This window comes from Perkinsus marinus, assembly GCF_000006405.1.
Source record: "Perkinsus marinus ATCC 50983 genomic scaffold scf_1104296939952, whole genome shotgun sequence".
In the NCBI taxonomy this organism is placed as follows: domain Eukaryota; phylum Perkinsozoa; order Perkinsida; family Perkinsidae; genus Perkinsus; species Perkinsus marinus.
This window is the reverse complement of record NW_003212985.1, coordinates 8,742-23,837: the sequence shown is the minus strand read 5'-3', so window position 1 is coordinate 23,837 and position 15,096 is coordinate 8,742. Positions and strand designations below refer to the sequence as shown.

Sequence of the window (15,096 nt, the reverse complement as noted above, 5' to 3'; positions counted from 1 at the left end):
AATGAGAGCAACGTTGCGTTGTCCATCGAAGTACGCTGGACAACCTCACAAACAATCCTCTGCGACTCGCAGACGCTTGTTCTGCGACTGAGAAGATCAGACGAGGGCAGTTCGCGGATGAGAAGATCAGTGCTGAGAACTGTATGAGAGAACAACCTCAAGACATTGTCAAACAGTCCAACGCATAGCTCATTTAGGCATCTATAACGTCACTTTAAACCGCACAGTCTTCAGAAGACTCACAACTCCTCAGAAATTCATAAAACTGGTGGGAAACTCGAAGAATTAATCTCATGGTCGTCTCTCCCATAACTCAATATCTTCCCGAATAATCTCTTCGCAATCTCGACGAGAGGTCCAAAACCTGATCCAGTTGCCAATTCCACAATAGATCTACGTGTACACGAGCGCATTATTCACCATATACGAATGATGCCAAGTGAAAGTAATATGTGGGCTATATGACGAGCAATAGCTTCAGTAAATGCCACGGAGAATTCAACTCAGGTCTTGAATAGTAGGTATTAGCGTGCCTCGTGAGAAATTTGGTTCCACTTTTCCACAGAGAAGCCGTGTCTCGCCTTCGAAGCTCACACAATATATCAGTCTAGGCTAGTCTCAAGCTAAACACATTCGAGTAGAGCTCGAAAATACTCGACAAAGACAACTACAATCGAGTCATCGTTAAAGTATCAGTCACTTACACTCTAAAGTCAATATTCTCTTGTCCCCCACGGCAGCACTCATCAATTCCATTCAAAGAACTGAACGGTTTAGTGACCAGTCGCACTGCCCACGACGATCGTTTACAATCAGGCCTATCACCTATGATCTTGCCAACTGAAAAATCAAGCCCTGCTCCAATGCACGGTGTGTCTAGGCACTCCTTCGATCACCTGCTAAATAAGCATAGAGAGCTACTCTCAGAGCTGATCCGTCGAATATAACAACAAACCTGAAGTGATCAAGAGTTGGCAAGCTAGCATCGTCTCACTGTCCCACTTTGGTTGCAATAGTGACATTGGCAATCCCTTTACTCTCATGAATTCCACACCAAGAGATGTGTTGATAAGCTGGGGTAATCTGGGCACCACGCTTGCATGAACAGCAGAGTCGAGGTGACAAGGCCTAAAAAGCAAGCTGACATCAACAGAATGATAAGGATTCGGCAATGACCGTTTTTATAGCCATGCCGAGTGAAGGGTGTCGTACTCGAGCAATGCTGTCGCTATTTCTCGCCACTGAGTCTCCATTAACCCAGCTGCAATTCGAGGTAGTATTGGGATCCTGAGGAATATGAAGATCATCATAATCTCAGGGAAAGACAGTTACTCCATTGACCATAGTGAGCGTATTCCATAGAGATACCATGGTATTACTTCTTCCCTTTAATTGCTATCAAGATGTTACCGCTCTTGGCTGTCCGGGTGAAGTCTCTACGTGCCTCCTTGAAGGCATGAGATTCATCGTCGACAGCTGGTAGTGCGAGGGTGAAGGAACCTACCTGGCATCGATCCAGTGCGAACTCAACGAGTATATAGGGAGTATCAAGACGTCGAATAATGGAAGAGCAGCATCATATTACCTTCGTTTGAACTCATCTCTGGTGGACATTTCTCATGTCCCGATCGATATATCCACCAAAAGGCAGCAAACCCTACAGCAGCGACAGCAATCAGGACCGCGGGGCTGAGGAGGCTGCTGCTCTCTTGTACTGGTAATGACATGTCGAGGGAATTAGTTACACCCTTACGAGAATACTTTACTCAATGAAGTCTCTTTCAACAGCGTCACATAACAATCTCATTATGCTCAAGTCGAGCTAGACAGGGTGATGGATGCTCACATTGTTCAACGTACATCAGCCCTATGTAACGAAGTGCCGAACCATCTTACACAACGAGCTCTGTACATGATCCACAGCTTCTGCAAGGAAGGCAGGTGGCGACTTTGCATCGATTGGGCGCGGGTTCCAATCCCGGTGCGGGCGTTTTACCGTAATACCCGGTGTAGGCCTTATGGTCTTGGAGTTATGATCACTGAGCTATCGATTCGCCTTGAGAACTGCTGATCGTAGTGTGACTGGTCGGCTGCCCATACATGCGTTAATTGGTAATGATAGTCAATCTGGATACTCCTCAACTATAAAATGTAGACCGTCTTTGCTCATCGTATAATCTATTCAATCATGACACTTACGAGACCGAGACGATGTCGTTTTGGCACTTCCTAAAGATGTAGATTCTCCTTTGCTAGCATTATTCAATCTACCATAGATTGCTGATGATGATATCTATCAGTTAGTAATCACTGTCCTCTCTCTCCCACCTTATTGTGGCCGCCCTCGATATGGAATCAGCAACAACAACTCCAACCATTTCAACACCTAGTCCGGCTAACTCGGACGTCACCTCCATCAGCTCTACTCTGAGATCATCATCGTCGTCATTAGACCACGAACAACAGACCAATGAGTCGACGCAGAATGAGCCTCATCAACTATCCAGTACCTGGAGTTTCTGGCTCATGTATCAGGCCCAGACTAAGGTAATTGATAGGGCTCCCTAACCAGTAACATCAAGTAGTAGTGATCTTATCTTCAACTGTGTGAATCGGAATGATTGATCTAAGGAGTGAGCGACCATTAGTCAGTGCGTTACTCTCTGTCGGTCGTATATTGTGAGTAGTTCCTGTCAGGATAAGAAAGACAACTGGAAGAGTACACAGAAACGTGTTCTCGACTTTTCCACTGCTGAAGAGTTCTGGCGCGTTATCAACAACGTGTCGAGCCCTAGCCGATTGAGTTACGCCGATTACAGCGTGTTTCGATCTGGTGTAACCCCGATGTGGGAGGATCCTGTCTGTGCTAAGGGAGGCCGATGGATACTGGCAGTTGATCGTTTTATGAGGAGGGATGCTCGTTCGAGTGGTCAGGAAGAGGTAATGATGATATTGCCGGTTTTCGTGAATACTCGTCCTGCGTCGCAGTGACTGGATCTCAATACAATCACTGATTTGCGAGGTTGTAATTGGTCGTGTTTTTCTTTAGGCGCTTGATGAGAGTTGGCTCAACGTAATGCTGTCATTGATTGGCGGCTCAACCTATGTCGACGAGGCTACAGGAGAGGATATCCCCGTTTGCGGCAGCGTATGTTCTATGCGGAAGTATAACTGTAAAGTAGCTCTTTGGGTTGGTACCGCTGATGAAAATATCTTGATGATGGTGGGGAGAAGATTTAAGGAATCTTTAAAGTGAGTTCAAATCCATGGATGGCTTCAAAGAAGTCTCGTTGTTGTTCAGGCCGCTCATTGATTACATGACGGATGTGAGTAACTGTACTACTTCATCTGAAGAGGACACTACTTCTCGCCCCAACCGTGCTGCAAAGGCGGTCATTCGCCCCAAGGCTATCCAATTCGAGTTCTTCTCTGACGATAATCATAGTGGTCAGAGAAAAATAGAGATTCCATTGATTGCTGATGATAATGAGTGATAGCCGCCGATGAGTCGTCGGTTGGACGTGCTCCTATTAATATTAATCCAATTATCATCGATCTCCTATTATCATTGTATATGTACCTCAGCCGTAGACTATAGTCTGTCGTAGTAGTAGTAGCATATACAAACTGTCAGCTTGGTTGAACGCGCTTATTCTTGGGATTTTACCTCGTGAAGACTTAAAGTGGAAGGAATGTTCGTGCTTTGTCCAGTCGTTCAGAGGTTGGTGATTGCTAACTTGATGCACTTGTGGCACTTGTGGATTTCTTCTTCGGAGTGCACGTATTTGAGGGTGATATATAATGTTACTCGATTGCGTATCCTCTCTATTTATTGCTCTGGTGCACTAATCATATCTTTGCTTGATCAATACAAGATACAAAACAGGTTCGGTTGGCTACAACTGTTATTGCTCGCCAGTATTATGATGATGCTAATCGTTACGTATACTTAATATTCTACCTGTGCTGTGTGGAGTGTTTCAATGATGTTGGATTGTTGGGAACTTTTCTATGATTACCATCAAACTTATGTGATAATCATACCGCTCGACTAGCATCTTCCGATGTAGCGCCCATGATAGCCTCGAACTGCTAGGCTATATCGTTCATTTACCGAGAGAACGGCGATCATATATGTCTCCTGCATTTAACGACTCCTCAAGAGCAGGTCGTAAATATGCCGGCAACTCCTTAATGCAGCAGCGGTTATCTGCATATCAACCTCTACTCAGCCCACGGTAATAATGGTATACCAACTTGCAGTCTTTTTGTGGTTCAATGCGGTATTCTATCGTTAGGTGGGTGATGACCTCATTCCTAAGCGTTGGCATTATCCTCCTGGTGGTCGGCGCTATATTGTCTGATGTAATAACAAAGAACAGCAACAGACTAAATCTTTTTATAAGCATGGTGGTATTGCTATGAGCTTGGGGACCTCATCAAATAGCAGTTATTCTACCTCGTTTATGGGGGGATCACTGCAGAGTCAGTTTTGCATTCGTTTGAGATTGACTTCAATTCGAGTGATATACGACAGTTTCCCATCCTATGATCGATGCTCCGACCAATGATTCTCCTATCAGGTCAATAGCTCCGCACAAGAGTATAGGAAAGATTACACTACATTGGCAGTTGACGGCGTAGCGGTGATCGAAATTGAAATTGATGCCCAGTTGAGGGCCCCCATATATATGTAGGTGGAATAACTCCCTTTATGCTGCGTCAATGCATTGTCCTGTTGTGATATGAGCACTGTGATACCATAATAACATCTGCACAAGGATGGCCGTAGTCTTGGTAGTTGAAGTATGTCAGGTATTATGAGTTGTCTAATTTCTACCAGAACCATCGCCTGTTTATCGACTCGAGGTCCGATGAGCAGCTGGCAGGTGGGGTCTTTGTCGGGATTGCTGAAGAAATTGTTACAGTATAGGGGATATCATTCAGATAGCTTTAGATCCGTCCAGAGTGATAGCGGCGGCGGACCCACCGGCAGATTGCGAACCAGCAGTGAGGAATGGAGTGAGTGGGAAGATGTAATTCCTCGATGGAGGTTCTCCACTAGGTTGAGGTGTTTCATTTTGGACAAGATACTATCCATGTGGACTGGTGGCTCGGGCGGTGTTCAATGACACCTTTATAGCGGATGTACGCCGTAATAATTCAGAGTGGAGAAGAGCTAAACTGAATGAAGTGTGTGAAGATTCCAAAGGGCTGGCTCATTTCCTTTTTTTCTATCAGAATAAGATCATCCATTCACCACTGTTTTCAGGCTGCGGAAGTTACTGCATGGCAACCTGACCTGAAGTATAAATTCAAGAATTTGATTCCGGATGAGCCTGCTGTAGCTGTCGAAGGTGATGTTACGAGGGATGCTAATCGGAACGATGAAGTCTTTGATATGTGGTTAACCTACATCTTCCCACCACAAATCTGCGTGAGTCCGGTGGTTAGGCTTACACGTCTATGGGGACACTTTGTGACGCGGCGCGGGCGTAGCGAAAATGAGTCCTCTCCACTGTGGAGAGCTGGGGGAGCTGCAAGGGGGAAGCTAGTTGGCGAATAGTGGAATATTGCGTGGAACAGTGTGGAGTATATGGGGTCCAAGGGAGATGACATCTCAGGTGCCTTCCATGGTCGTGCGAACTGGTCGGTATGAGCCGATATTCGTGATGAGTCGGTTGGATGGGCGGGGTAATCCGATAGCGGCCTGTGACCATTATAATGGGGGAGGAGGAGGGAGCCGATGTCGATTCACTAAAGTAATCCATCAGGCAGTTCAATCATGGTTCGTCATTGGTTTCTCGGACGGCCTGAAGTATTCCTCATTGCTGATTCAGGCTGAGTCAGGTCCCGTTTGGAGTGTACGGTTCGGATGCCGAGTTCCCTTGTACTGCTGCTCAAGGGTATACTCGCCTGCCCAATCCTGCTGGTCAGATGTCGTGGTTGGAGGGGTCCTTTTATGTGGTCATTCGCAGTGTCTCAGGATGGGGTGTTGAAAACGGTCATTTTGTGGCGTGGATGAGGCCAGCCGGCACGCCTACGTTTAGGAAAGTGTATGGACGTATAGATGAGGAATTGCAAGTAGGAGCAGAAGACTACACGATGAATGGCTCTTTGTGAATCTGTCAGGAAGGTGATGTCATTCGAGTCACGGTGTTTGATTACTATCCAGTCAAGTCCTTCGGTGGTAGAAAATCGATCGTCGTGGCGAGCGCTTCTTGGTCTGGTGGTTTGAATGGACATATTTCTCCGGCATATCTTGGAGCCGGTGGGATATTATTGGCTTTCGTGATCGTTTTTGGGATGGCGCACTTGCTGTTGCCGAGGAAATTTTTTGATACTGATTACAGGGATTGGGAGGATTGACAGCAGCATCAGGTTGAGGGTTGAACACATGCTCATGAGTTCCCCACTGGTGTTCAGGGCATGCGTCTTGTGCAGATGAGGTGTTGCGTGGGGCTATACTCTCATTATACTTGTTGGTTTTTGAGCTTCCTTGGAGTTCAGCGTGGGTTGTTACAAAGTTGCTGTTTATCCCTTTATATATTATGGCTCCTACTCCTGAATTTGTGAAGAATAAGTCTAATCCAGTTGGATATGTGCAATCGTCTGTGCGTGACTTTGCAGCTGAATCGAGGCGCCTTATACAGAAGTGCAAGAAGCCGGATGGAAAAGGTGATTTACCATTCGTCGTTCATAGAAGGTTTTTGAGTATTCGATTCAACGCTAGTGTGGCTCGTTTGTTGTCAGTTTGCTTGGATCCGTCATGTTTGTCCTTCAGAATTACAGCGTATGATGTATGCCTGTGGAGTCGGGTTCTTCATAATGGGCTTCCTCGGTTACACTATCGACCTTGTCTTTATACCGATTAACAACTTGATTATGAGCTCCTAAGCAACAGCATCATCTCAAATAGTGAAGACGACGATGAGGCATTGCACTTTGCATTCACGATGGCTCTTGTTGTGTTATAACAATTAATATGATGGTTGATGCGTTTGTTAAAGGTTATTCACTGAGGTGTCGTCAGGGGTTACTTTGACATCGAGTTGTGAAGGAGGGCTCTCCCTCTTGCACACTTGTCATCATCATTATCACAGCTAGTTTGTCCAGCACCCATTCATTATGTACACCGATGTCGGCGCCGGCGGTAGCAGCAGCAGCAGCACTGTTGGTTCCAATTACCTCTACGGTATCCCATCGTTACAACGACAAGAAGGTGCTGTACCCACCGACAGGCAGCATCATCTCGGAGGAGGAGGATCTGTTGTTGGTGGCTTTCCTTCCATAGAGAGTAATAGTGTATATCAGCCTATGTCGTCTGTGGACCCTCCGTTCAAGGGGGCGTACAAGACTGAACTATGCCGCTATGTTTTGGCTGATACTAAATGCCGGTTTGGAGCTGCTAGATGCAAATGGGCTCATTCGATAGAAGAAATGCATCAGCATAGGAGGGCCATATTGAATCAAGCAAGAAGACACTACGATGGTGGTAAAGTATATCGTCCACGGGCAGCAGCCGAGCCAAGGCCCTTTCACCCAGCACTGTCAGTGGCGCAATTGCCATTGTCGATCTGGGATGAGTTACAGAGCTGTTCGGCGAGTTCAACACCCCCTGCTGCTAATGTGGATGAGGGTATATTTGGCACTTGTTCGTCCGAGTCCCCCGACTCTATAATGGATTGTAAAGATGTGTTCATTGAAAGCTTCCCGACTGCCGAACCTGAGGATATCTTGGCATGTTTGGCAACACTAGAGAGGGATATGGAGGTGCCTCCTCTGTCGTCGGAGTCGGGACATGCGTGGGGGAATAATGTGGCAGTACCACAAGTGATAGAGGAACAGCAGCAGCATCAGCAGCAGCAGTCAATGGTTGAAGGGGTCAGGTGTGGTGCTGAAGCGGGTAGAAGTAAGGGTAATAATGATATTGACGAGGGGTGCTCTATTCAATAGTGAATTCACGACGACGCCATGTGGCGGAATAATCGATTATAGTTGTAGTGCAAGATTACATGTAAGTAGATTTTCTCGTCTTTTTCTTCACAAGAGGTGAGCGTCCTTGGCTTGACTGGGGAGGCTGTCCATCCGTCTTTTCAAACTCGCTTCTCAGTGATAATCGATCACTAGGGCGTGCGCCCCTTCCTGTATCATCATCTATAGACTACTTACCGGCTCTGGAAACAGAGTCGGAGCATCTGTGATGGCGATTGAAGTGCACTGGTATCAATAATTGCGTGCCTGATGAAAGTATCGCCGATTGTCACAGAAAATGACTGCCATTTTTGAGTGGATGATGATTATTATTATCATTATTATTCAAGTAGCACTAAGTCTGAGTGGCATTATTATCATCATCATCCGAGGGTATCTTCGTGATAATAATAATAACAATGATCGATTATGCCATAATCTCATTAGAATATCTTTATTGTATTGATCAAGGATAAAGATTCTAGAAGATTCTATTTTCTCGCCGATTTGGCGATAATTTCGAGATACCCCCATAAACTCACATTATTATGGTCTTGGTTGTCATGATGGCCACCACTACCATCATTATCATGATCGCGTTCATATTTTGATATTAAATTCATCACTAGTAGTAATAACCATTGCGATGGAATGTTTTTGCATGGACATCTTATTGAAGAGGTGATTGTGTTGAGAGTACATCACGGGCGGTATCATAGAAAGCGGTCTCCTGAGTCCTACTTAGGATTATTCACTTTTCAGTGGATGGATGTCCAAACACGGTTGGAGATATTAAATGAGGTCATACCGTTGGCAGTATCTTTCCAATATTGTGCACATCGAAGAATACTAACAGCTGAGGATGTAGCTATGGCAATGGAGTTATTAGGATACACTCAGGTGATGATGATGATGCATTGAATAATGAGGTGGTGCGGTTACACTCGCACATGAAAAGTCTATGTGCCACCGTTTCCCTCGTTTGTTGTATCCGCTATGTCCGGGACTGTCTGGGCATGCAGTGATAAGTCGCATCCTATTACACACTGTGTGGGTATCTATCGTGTGAAGTGTGAGGAATGCTTAACATGTGAATGAACATCAGAAGGCTCTTGTAGTATGTACGGTCTTGGACTTGGATCCTGTCAGGTGTCTATATTATCGCCATTCTGGCCAGATGTCTGCTTTGAAGGTCTGGAAGAGGACATTGAACAGTCGATGGAAGGAGGTGGAGGAGGGGGATCACCAGGAGACAGCAATAACGGTGATGAGGTCTCTGTGGAGGAGGATGAATATATGAAGGTGATCAAATCCCAGTAGCGGCCACTGAAGGTGGACCAAGATCTACGTGTCATTCAGCACGTATCTCGTCGAAACAGAAAGATGGAGCGGTATCTCTTCGGGCGGAACCCCACGGACGACAAAATGCTGCGAGAAGTACATTTGGGCAGGGTAAATCCGATAATCAGGGTAATACATATGCAATCGATTAGCAGGGCGCGCGCTATGTTCGTTGTATGATATCAGGCCAGGCTTGTGCCGGACCCTACGCTGATATGTCGGGTATCGGGGAGTAGTGAGTGGAAGGAGGAGAGGATTGCAGAGGATAGTAAGAGTGTGTTAGATAGGCCGCTAGTAAGAGTGTTGTTAGATTATAAGGTTGATGGTATTGGGCCCATGGATGGAATTCCTAAATCGCTATCACTCCTGTCTGAGGCTGAACAGTCCTTCGCCTCGGCAACCAATGACCTCTTACAGAATATTCCCGCTGGGGGCTTGGCGACGGTAATATAACATCGAGTGAAGGATAAGTCATGTTTGTCATCCACGTAGATATATCAACTGCTGGACTTGGTTGCCAATGACCAACATGGTAGAATAGCCCTTCTATTGATAGCGCGCTTCGTGCAGTCAACAGTTGACAGGTAGATCGGCTAAGCTCAGCTGGCATGGATGGACTCTAGTGTGGTAGATTCGTTGGTATTGGGGGAATCGGATCCATCCCTCTCCGCTACATGCGCCTTATGGCCTTTCTTGCCCGAGGCAGCGTACTGCTATCTGCTGCTGCTGCTCATCATCATCATCCTCTCCAGCAGACCAAGGACGAAGATGGCAGTGCCATCATCACTGATGAGCGGTTCCAAGTGTACTCCTCTCAGTCTACGGTACTCACCATCATCATCATGTTGCGTGTCGACAGGTCACTATGTTCACTTGTTGGGAGTCTAGCAAGACTAGCTTTGGACACATCCTTGCCACAGTCGATGGCTCAGAGTGCTCAGGGAGGAGGTTATCCAATGTCCCCAAGTAGGCCTCCATCGCTCCCTTGATGGAGGGGATCCTCTTGCTTGTTCAGTCCTGCCACCGAGAGGTTCCCAGACTCCTAGTGCCGCTCTAGGAGGGATTCCCAGACAACAACAACAGCAACAACAACATGGTGGGGTCGCCGCAGCAGTGTGTGACACTCTTCAATTGGTGAGTAATGCGCATGCATCCGAGCTGAAGGGCTGACGGTCGCTGGAATGTGAGCAGAATCTTCTTTCAGGTGAGCTTCCGAGATATGTGTAGTAAATGCTTCAAAGAGTGTTCCCCCTTGGTGAAAACCATGGCCTCAAAGTTGACCCAACATGTCGATCTATGTGTGGAGGACAGATGGCGAACGATAAGGAAGAAGAAGAAGAGTGTAAGTGGATCGATGCGGCTTAGTAGAGCACTAGTGTTATTTTTATTTCTCAAAGACGATGATGTGCTGCTAACATCCGATTATTACTTTTCTTACTCCAGGAGAGACAACGTCCAGGGCATTATCCCTGTACTTAGCTCATGCCCATGGCGTGGAAGGTGTTTGGGAGATCATCTTGTCACTCTTATTATCAGGCCACCACCCGTGCAGACCTGATGGCATTGGTGAGTATCATGAGTCTAGTGAAGGAAGAGAACCTCCAGGCTGGGGATCTTTGCTCTCAGTGGTTGGAGATGGCTGATAACACAGGTGAGTCAGGCTCATCACAGTAGGCCCTATCCCGAGCTATGGCTTCGTCGTTGTGCGCTTTTAGTAATATGGTTGTATTAGACATGTTGTCAGGTGAGAAGAGTAGTTCTCCACCAGACGTGTCGGAATACGAGCGAGAGTTAAGTCTAGTTTACTTGGAGCAAAAAGCTAAACTATCCGACTACTTCTTGGCCACGAGCCTCATACGAGAGAGGATGGGCATCGGCGATGATCGTTTTAATGCTTCTTTTCTCTGATCGATAATTGTGTTGTGTTGATGAATTGAATATTCACTCGGTCGGTAGTGTAGGATAGTGTACCCCACCCAAAGGCTCCGATAGCATGTTATACTCGATAGGGTAAAGAGTGACAACTGTGACGGGTAACGGATCAGTCTTCCCTGTTGCAATAGGTCCTTCCCTGACTACAATCTGATGTGGGCAACGGTTGGTTGTGCATTCTCTTCGTATCTTCATGTATGCTCCCTCTATGATTTAGCAACATGCCTGCGTCAAATATTGACGGTTTGTCGACTATTGTAGCGAGAGTGGTCGGATAGACGCGGGTGACAAGAAACATATTCCTCTCCAAGTATAGTTGTCCGTCCCCCTCGTCCTCTCCCGCTCCACGGAGTTCCCGTTGATTTCCCTCCATCTAACCACTATCACAGTCTGCAGTTGTTTGGTGTACTGTAGATTCAGTCATCATCAGGAGCATATTCTGATTCTGGATCTTCACAACAGCTTGGATGGCGTCGGTGTAGAATCTACACTGTAGATTGGACCGACTCTGAAGCTCTGTGGGCATCTTATCTGTCCGTCTGCATGGTCCTCCTACCATGCTTTCGGAGGGCATGATGAAGGGTGCTCAATCGACCCAATAGAAACATCTTAGCCGCTCTCGAGTGATGAGGTATCAAGTTATTGATACGTTTGTATCTATGTCGCTCTCTCGATCATCATTCATCCCTCCATCACAGGGGCCTGTTACCCTCAATATTGAGCAGCAACAGCAATTGAATGATCTTGTAGAAAACTTGAGAGATCAGCTTGTCAGGGAAGCAGAGCAGAGACACCAGGTGGTTCGACGTGTGATGGGCAACTCGTACGTCCGATCATACAGATTTTCGTCGTGTGATAATCGACTCTCCTATTCTTGGAGGAATATCGTGTATGTGTGTTGTGTTTAGACCTCCGTGCAGTCCCATACCGGTGGTGTCGTTGTTGTTGTTGTTGTTTAGCTCGCGGAGTGGCTGTCAGCAGCCAAGACAGAGTCAAGAAGGCTTCGTAGCTTATTGGATGAACAACAGCAGAGGCTGCAAAATTCGTGGAAGCTCTCACAACGATATGAGGATGAACTCAAACAAAGTGCAAGAGAGAAAGGTGAGAATTTATGCGAGTACTTGTGTTTTTTTGTGATTGGGAATTTGTCGATGTATAATGGACACTGATATCTAGTCATATTATGCTGCTGCATATCGCCTCCGTTGTATGGCCGCGTTGTTAATCGACTTCGCTAGCTCGACCCGCGGGAATTTGTGATCAGAAACTTGCTAGTCCAAGTGTTCAGAGTACGCAACGGCTGAATTGAGCAAGTGTCAAGCAGAGTTGACGAAAGCCCAGTGCGAGATAGAGTATTTCGATAAGTGGAAAAGCGAAAACATTAGTGTTGACCGAGCACAGCTATTGCAACAGATCGAAAGGTGGGATCCTTCGTGACTAATCAAGCTCGCCACTTCCTCCCTCTAACGCAGTCTGGAGACCCAAGTAAGACTGGCTCCACATGGGGATGTCCAGGCCCTCCTTGTGGAGCGTGAGGACCTGAAGGATCGTTGTTCAAAGCTCGTGAGGCTATGCAGTCCTTCCTTCCCCCGAGCATTCATAGCACGCTATGGCCTGCATGGGCAGGAGGCTAGTGTGTGAGTGTATCAGGAGAAGTCGCTGGCGGCATTGACTGTTGAACTGAGAGAAGCACAAATACAGAATGATACCATTTTGAAGACACATGTTGATGAGTTGCGAGATGAGAAGGCAAAACAACAATGGTATACCATCACGGTTATATCTCGTAAATGCTCTACTCATCCGCATGATTCAACTACCTACGAGTGGAGCCATAGCGCTATTCTTTCTGATAGGCCCCGTTATTACCGTTAACGTCTGAAATTGAGACTAAACAATAGAACTGACATGTTGACAGTGTATGATCTTAGCAACGTGACATTTCATAGCTAGCAGCCGGTAGAGCGATTTCAATAAAACCAGGGGGCTCATATATAAATTGGATCAAAGGATCCCTCTCGTGGAGAATCCATAAAATATCCCAGAGAGAAACTCACTCTGCGTCATGTTCGGATGTTAGTCATCGGCAGACTAGCTCCCAGAGATGCCCGGTTAGGTATCTCATGGGCGGGAATCCGAATGATGAAGTCATGAAGGGCGCGAGAGAACTCCGCCAACTACGAGTCAAATCGGGGGCTGATGATAAACTGAAAGAGGAATTGCGAGTATGTGTGAACTATAGATCATTCAAGAGTTTCCCGAACCGAGCTTTGAACATGAGAGAGTTCCCGAGTCTCTGCTAGCGGAGAAGCTGAACATGGGATTATATGATGCCTCTTAGGGTAAGGTTACCGAACTTGAACAAAAGCTTGCATTTTCCGAGAAGAATGGCGAGGAGCTGAGGGCAGAGCTGAGAGAAAGGGAGCGACACGGTCCACACTTGCTGCCACGTAGCGAGCTGCAGACGGCACTTGAGGAGGTAAGAGGAGCCACTCAGGGCTGCGGAGATATAGACTATATAGACGGCCCTCGAGTGCGTTCTGCAGCTTGCTACTATATCATATAGTTTATACAATATGTTCGAGACCCAGTGAGGATGGTGAGTTTCCATATAGTCACCACGGGAGGGGAGATTCATCAGCGTTACATTGGACCCGGACACTTGAGAATTGGAAAGTTTTTCTTATAAATGAAGAATGTCTGATAGTTTGTGGATAGCTCTCCACAATGTCATGGGCAATCCCTCGTCTGGTTTCGTCAGTATTTAAATAGTATTCATGCTTAGGAAGACCTCGCTTGGGTGTACATATTCAGGCTCATGCTACAAGCTGCAAGGTGTATGTAGAGAACTCCCAGTTGCGGGATTATATTGAAGCGATTAAGTCCAAGGCCGGTGAGCATCCATATGAGAATCACTGTCGGACAGACCTCACTCTGGCAGAAAGCTATTCAGTAGCGCTGGAACAAGAGAAAATGGCCCGCGATGTTGCGGAACGGCAGCTGCGAAGTATCAAGAGAGAAGGGGAACTGGCTGCTGCGAGTGATGAGCGAAGGAAGATCCTCGAGAAACGTGAGGTCTTCGACTGCGTCCTGTAGTGACAGCTCGTGCTACTCTGTACTCTGTGGGCTGATGATTCTAATCGTATGGGCATGTCCGATGAACAGTCGTCATTGCCAGATTATCCACCAATCAGATGATCTGATTCAGATCACGAGAAGGCATCAGGAATTGCGCTGGAAAAGTACCGGGTCGCCCAGGGGAAGTACGAATCACTCGCTAACCTCGCCACAGAGTCCATCGCGATTGGCTTGGTTAAAGTAAGGCTACTCCGAGGGAGGGATGGAGAGGAAGTAAGACCAGATTATACATCTTGTGGACTTAATCTCGCTACGTATTGCTCGCATCGTATTAGTATTGCTGCTGAGGATAGGAATTTCACAAGATCTCGTGCGGGCGCGGGCGCATTGCTTGTCGCGCATTACTCGATGAGTAAGGTTCACTCATCGAACAATGCGCAACGAGCAGCTTATTCAGTAAGCTGCTGTACATCCATCCGGACTTGCTCGCATAGGCCACTCCGCCCGAGCCGCGTATCGTCATCGTTGGACAAGACAGAATGTTGAAGATTTACGCTAACGATATGAGTAGCATCCTTGTACAGGCCCGTAGAGAGGACCTCAAAGTCATGTACATTGGTGAGGCAAGGCTACTACTCAAGCATACGTGGCATCGTTTAGGCAGCAATTCGATGGACATCGAGACTCCCTTGGATGGTCTATTCCGTTTCATATATCCCAACAACAGTACAGCCCAATTGTGGTACAGAGCTTCAAGCCGATCCGTATCAT

The 15,096-nt window shown here is 46.7% G+C and overlaps 4 protein-coding genes across 4 annotated transcripts; all 4 read left to right on the top strand.

Annotated features, from left to right (window-relative positions):
* The first annotated feature begins 2,298 nt into the window (after positions 1 to 2,298).
* Pmar_PMAR017233 (translation initiation factor E4, putative) lies at positions 2,299 to 3,930 on the top strand. Its single transcript, XM_002782190.1, has 4 exons — positions 2,299 to 2,547; positions 2,698 to 2,940; positions 3,050 to 3,252; positions 3,302 to 3,930. The coding sequence occupies exons 1-4, from the start codon at positions 2,350 to 2,352 to the stop codon at positions 3,492 to 3,494; spliced, it is 837 nt and encodes a 278-aa protein (XP_002782236.1). The 5' UTR covers positions 2,299 to 2,349; the 3' UTR covers positions 3,495 to 3,930.
* Positions 3,931 to 4,466: 536 nt separating this feature from the next.
* Pmar_PMAR017232 (hypothetical protein) lies at positions 4,467 to 6,369 on the top strand (the record flags this gene model as incomplete). Its single annotated transcript, XM_002782189.1, has 9 exons — positions 4,467 to 4,523; positions 4,584 to 4,693; positions 4,816 to 4,889; positions 4,948 to 5,036; positions 5,273 to 5,437; positions 5,625 to 5,762; positions 5,851 to 5,932; positions 5,987 to 6,084; positions 6,133 to 6,369. 9 exons carry the CDS (start codon positions 4,467 to 4,469, stop codon positions 6,367 to 6,369), a joined length of 1,050 nt encoding a protein of 349 aa, XP_002782235.1.
* A 182-nt stretch (positions 6,370 to 6,551) lies between these two features.
* Positions 6,552 to 6,897, top strand: Pmar_PMAR017231 (Sec61-gamma subunit of protein translocation complex, putative; the record flags this gene model as incomplete). Its single annotated transcript, XM_002782188.1, has 2 exons — positions 6,552 to 6,678; positions 6,785 to 6,897. The coding sequence occupies 2 exons, from the start codon at positions 6,552 to 6,554 to the stop codon at positions 6,895 to 6,897; spliced, it is 240 nt and encodes a 79-aa protein (XP_002782234.1).
* A 2,073-nt stretch (positions 6,898 to 8,970) lies between these two features.
* Positions 8,971 to 11,223, top strand: Pmar_PMAR017230 (hypothetical protein; the record flags this gene model as incomplete). Its single annotated transcript, XM_002782187.1, has 11 exons — positions 8,971 to 9,024; positions 9,124 to 9,276; positions 9,334 to 9,426; positions 9,502 to 9,583; positions 9,626 to 9,759; positions 9,808 to 9,899; positions 9,947 to 10,281; positions 10,331 to 10,449; positions 10,520 to 10,657; positions 10,852 to 10,966; positions 11,060 to 11,223. The coding sequence occupies 11 exons, from the start codon at positions 8,971 to 8,973 to the stop codon at positions 11,221 to 11,223; spliced, it is 1,479 nt and encodes a 492-aa protein (XP_002782233.1).
* Between the last annotated feature and the right edge of the window lie 3,873 nt (positions 11,224 to 15,096).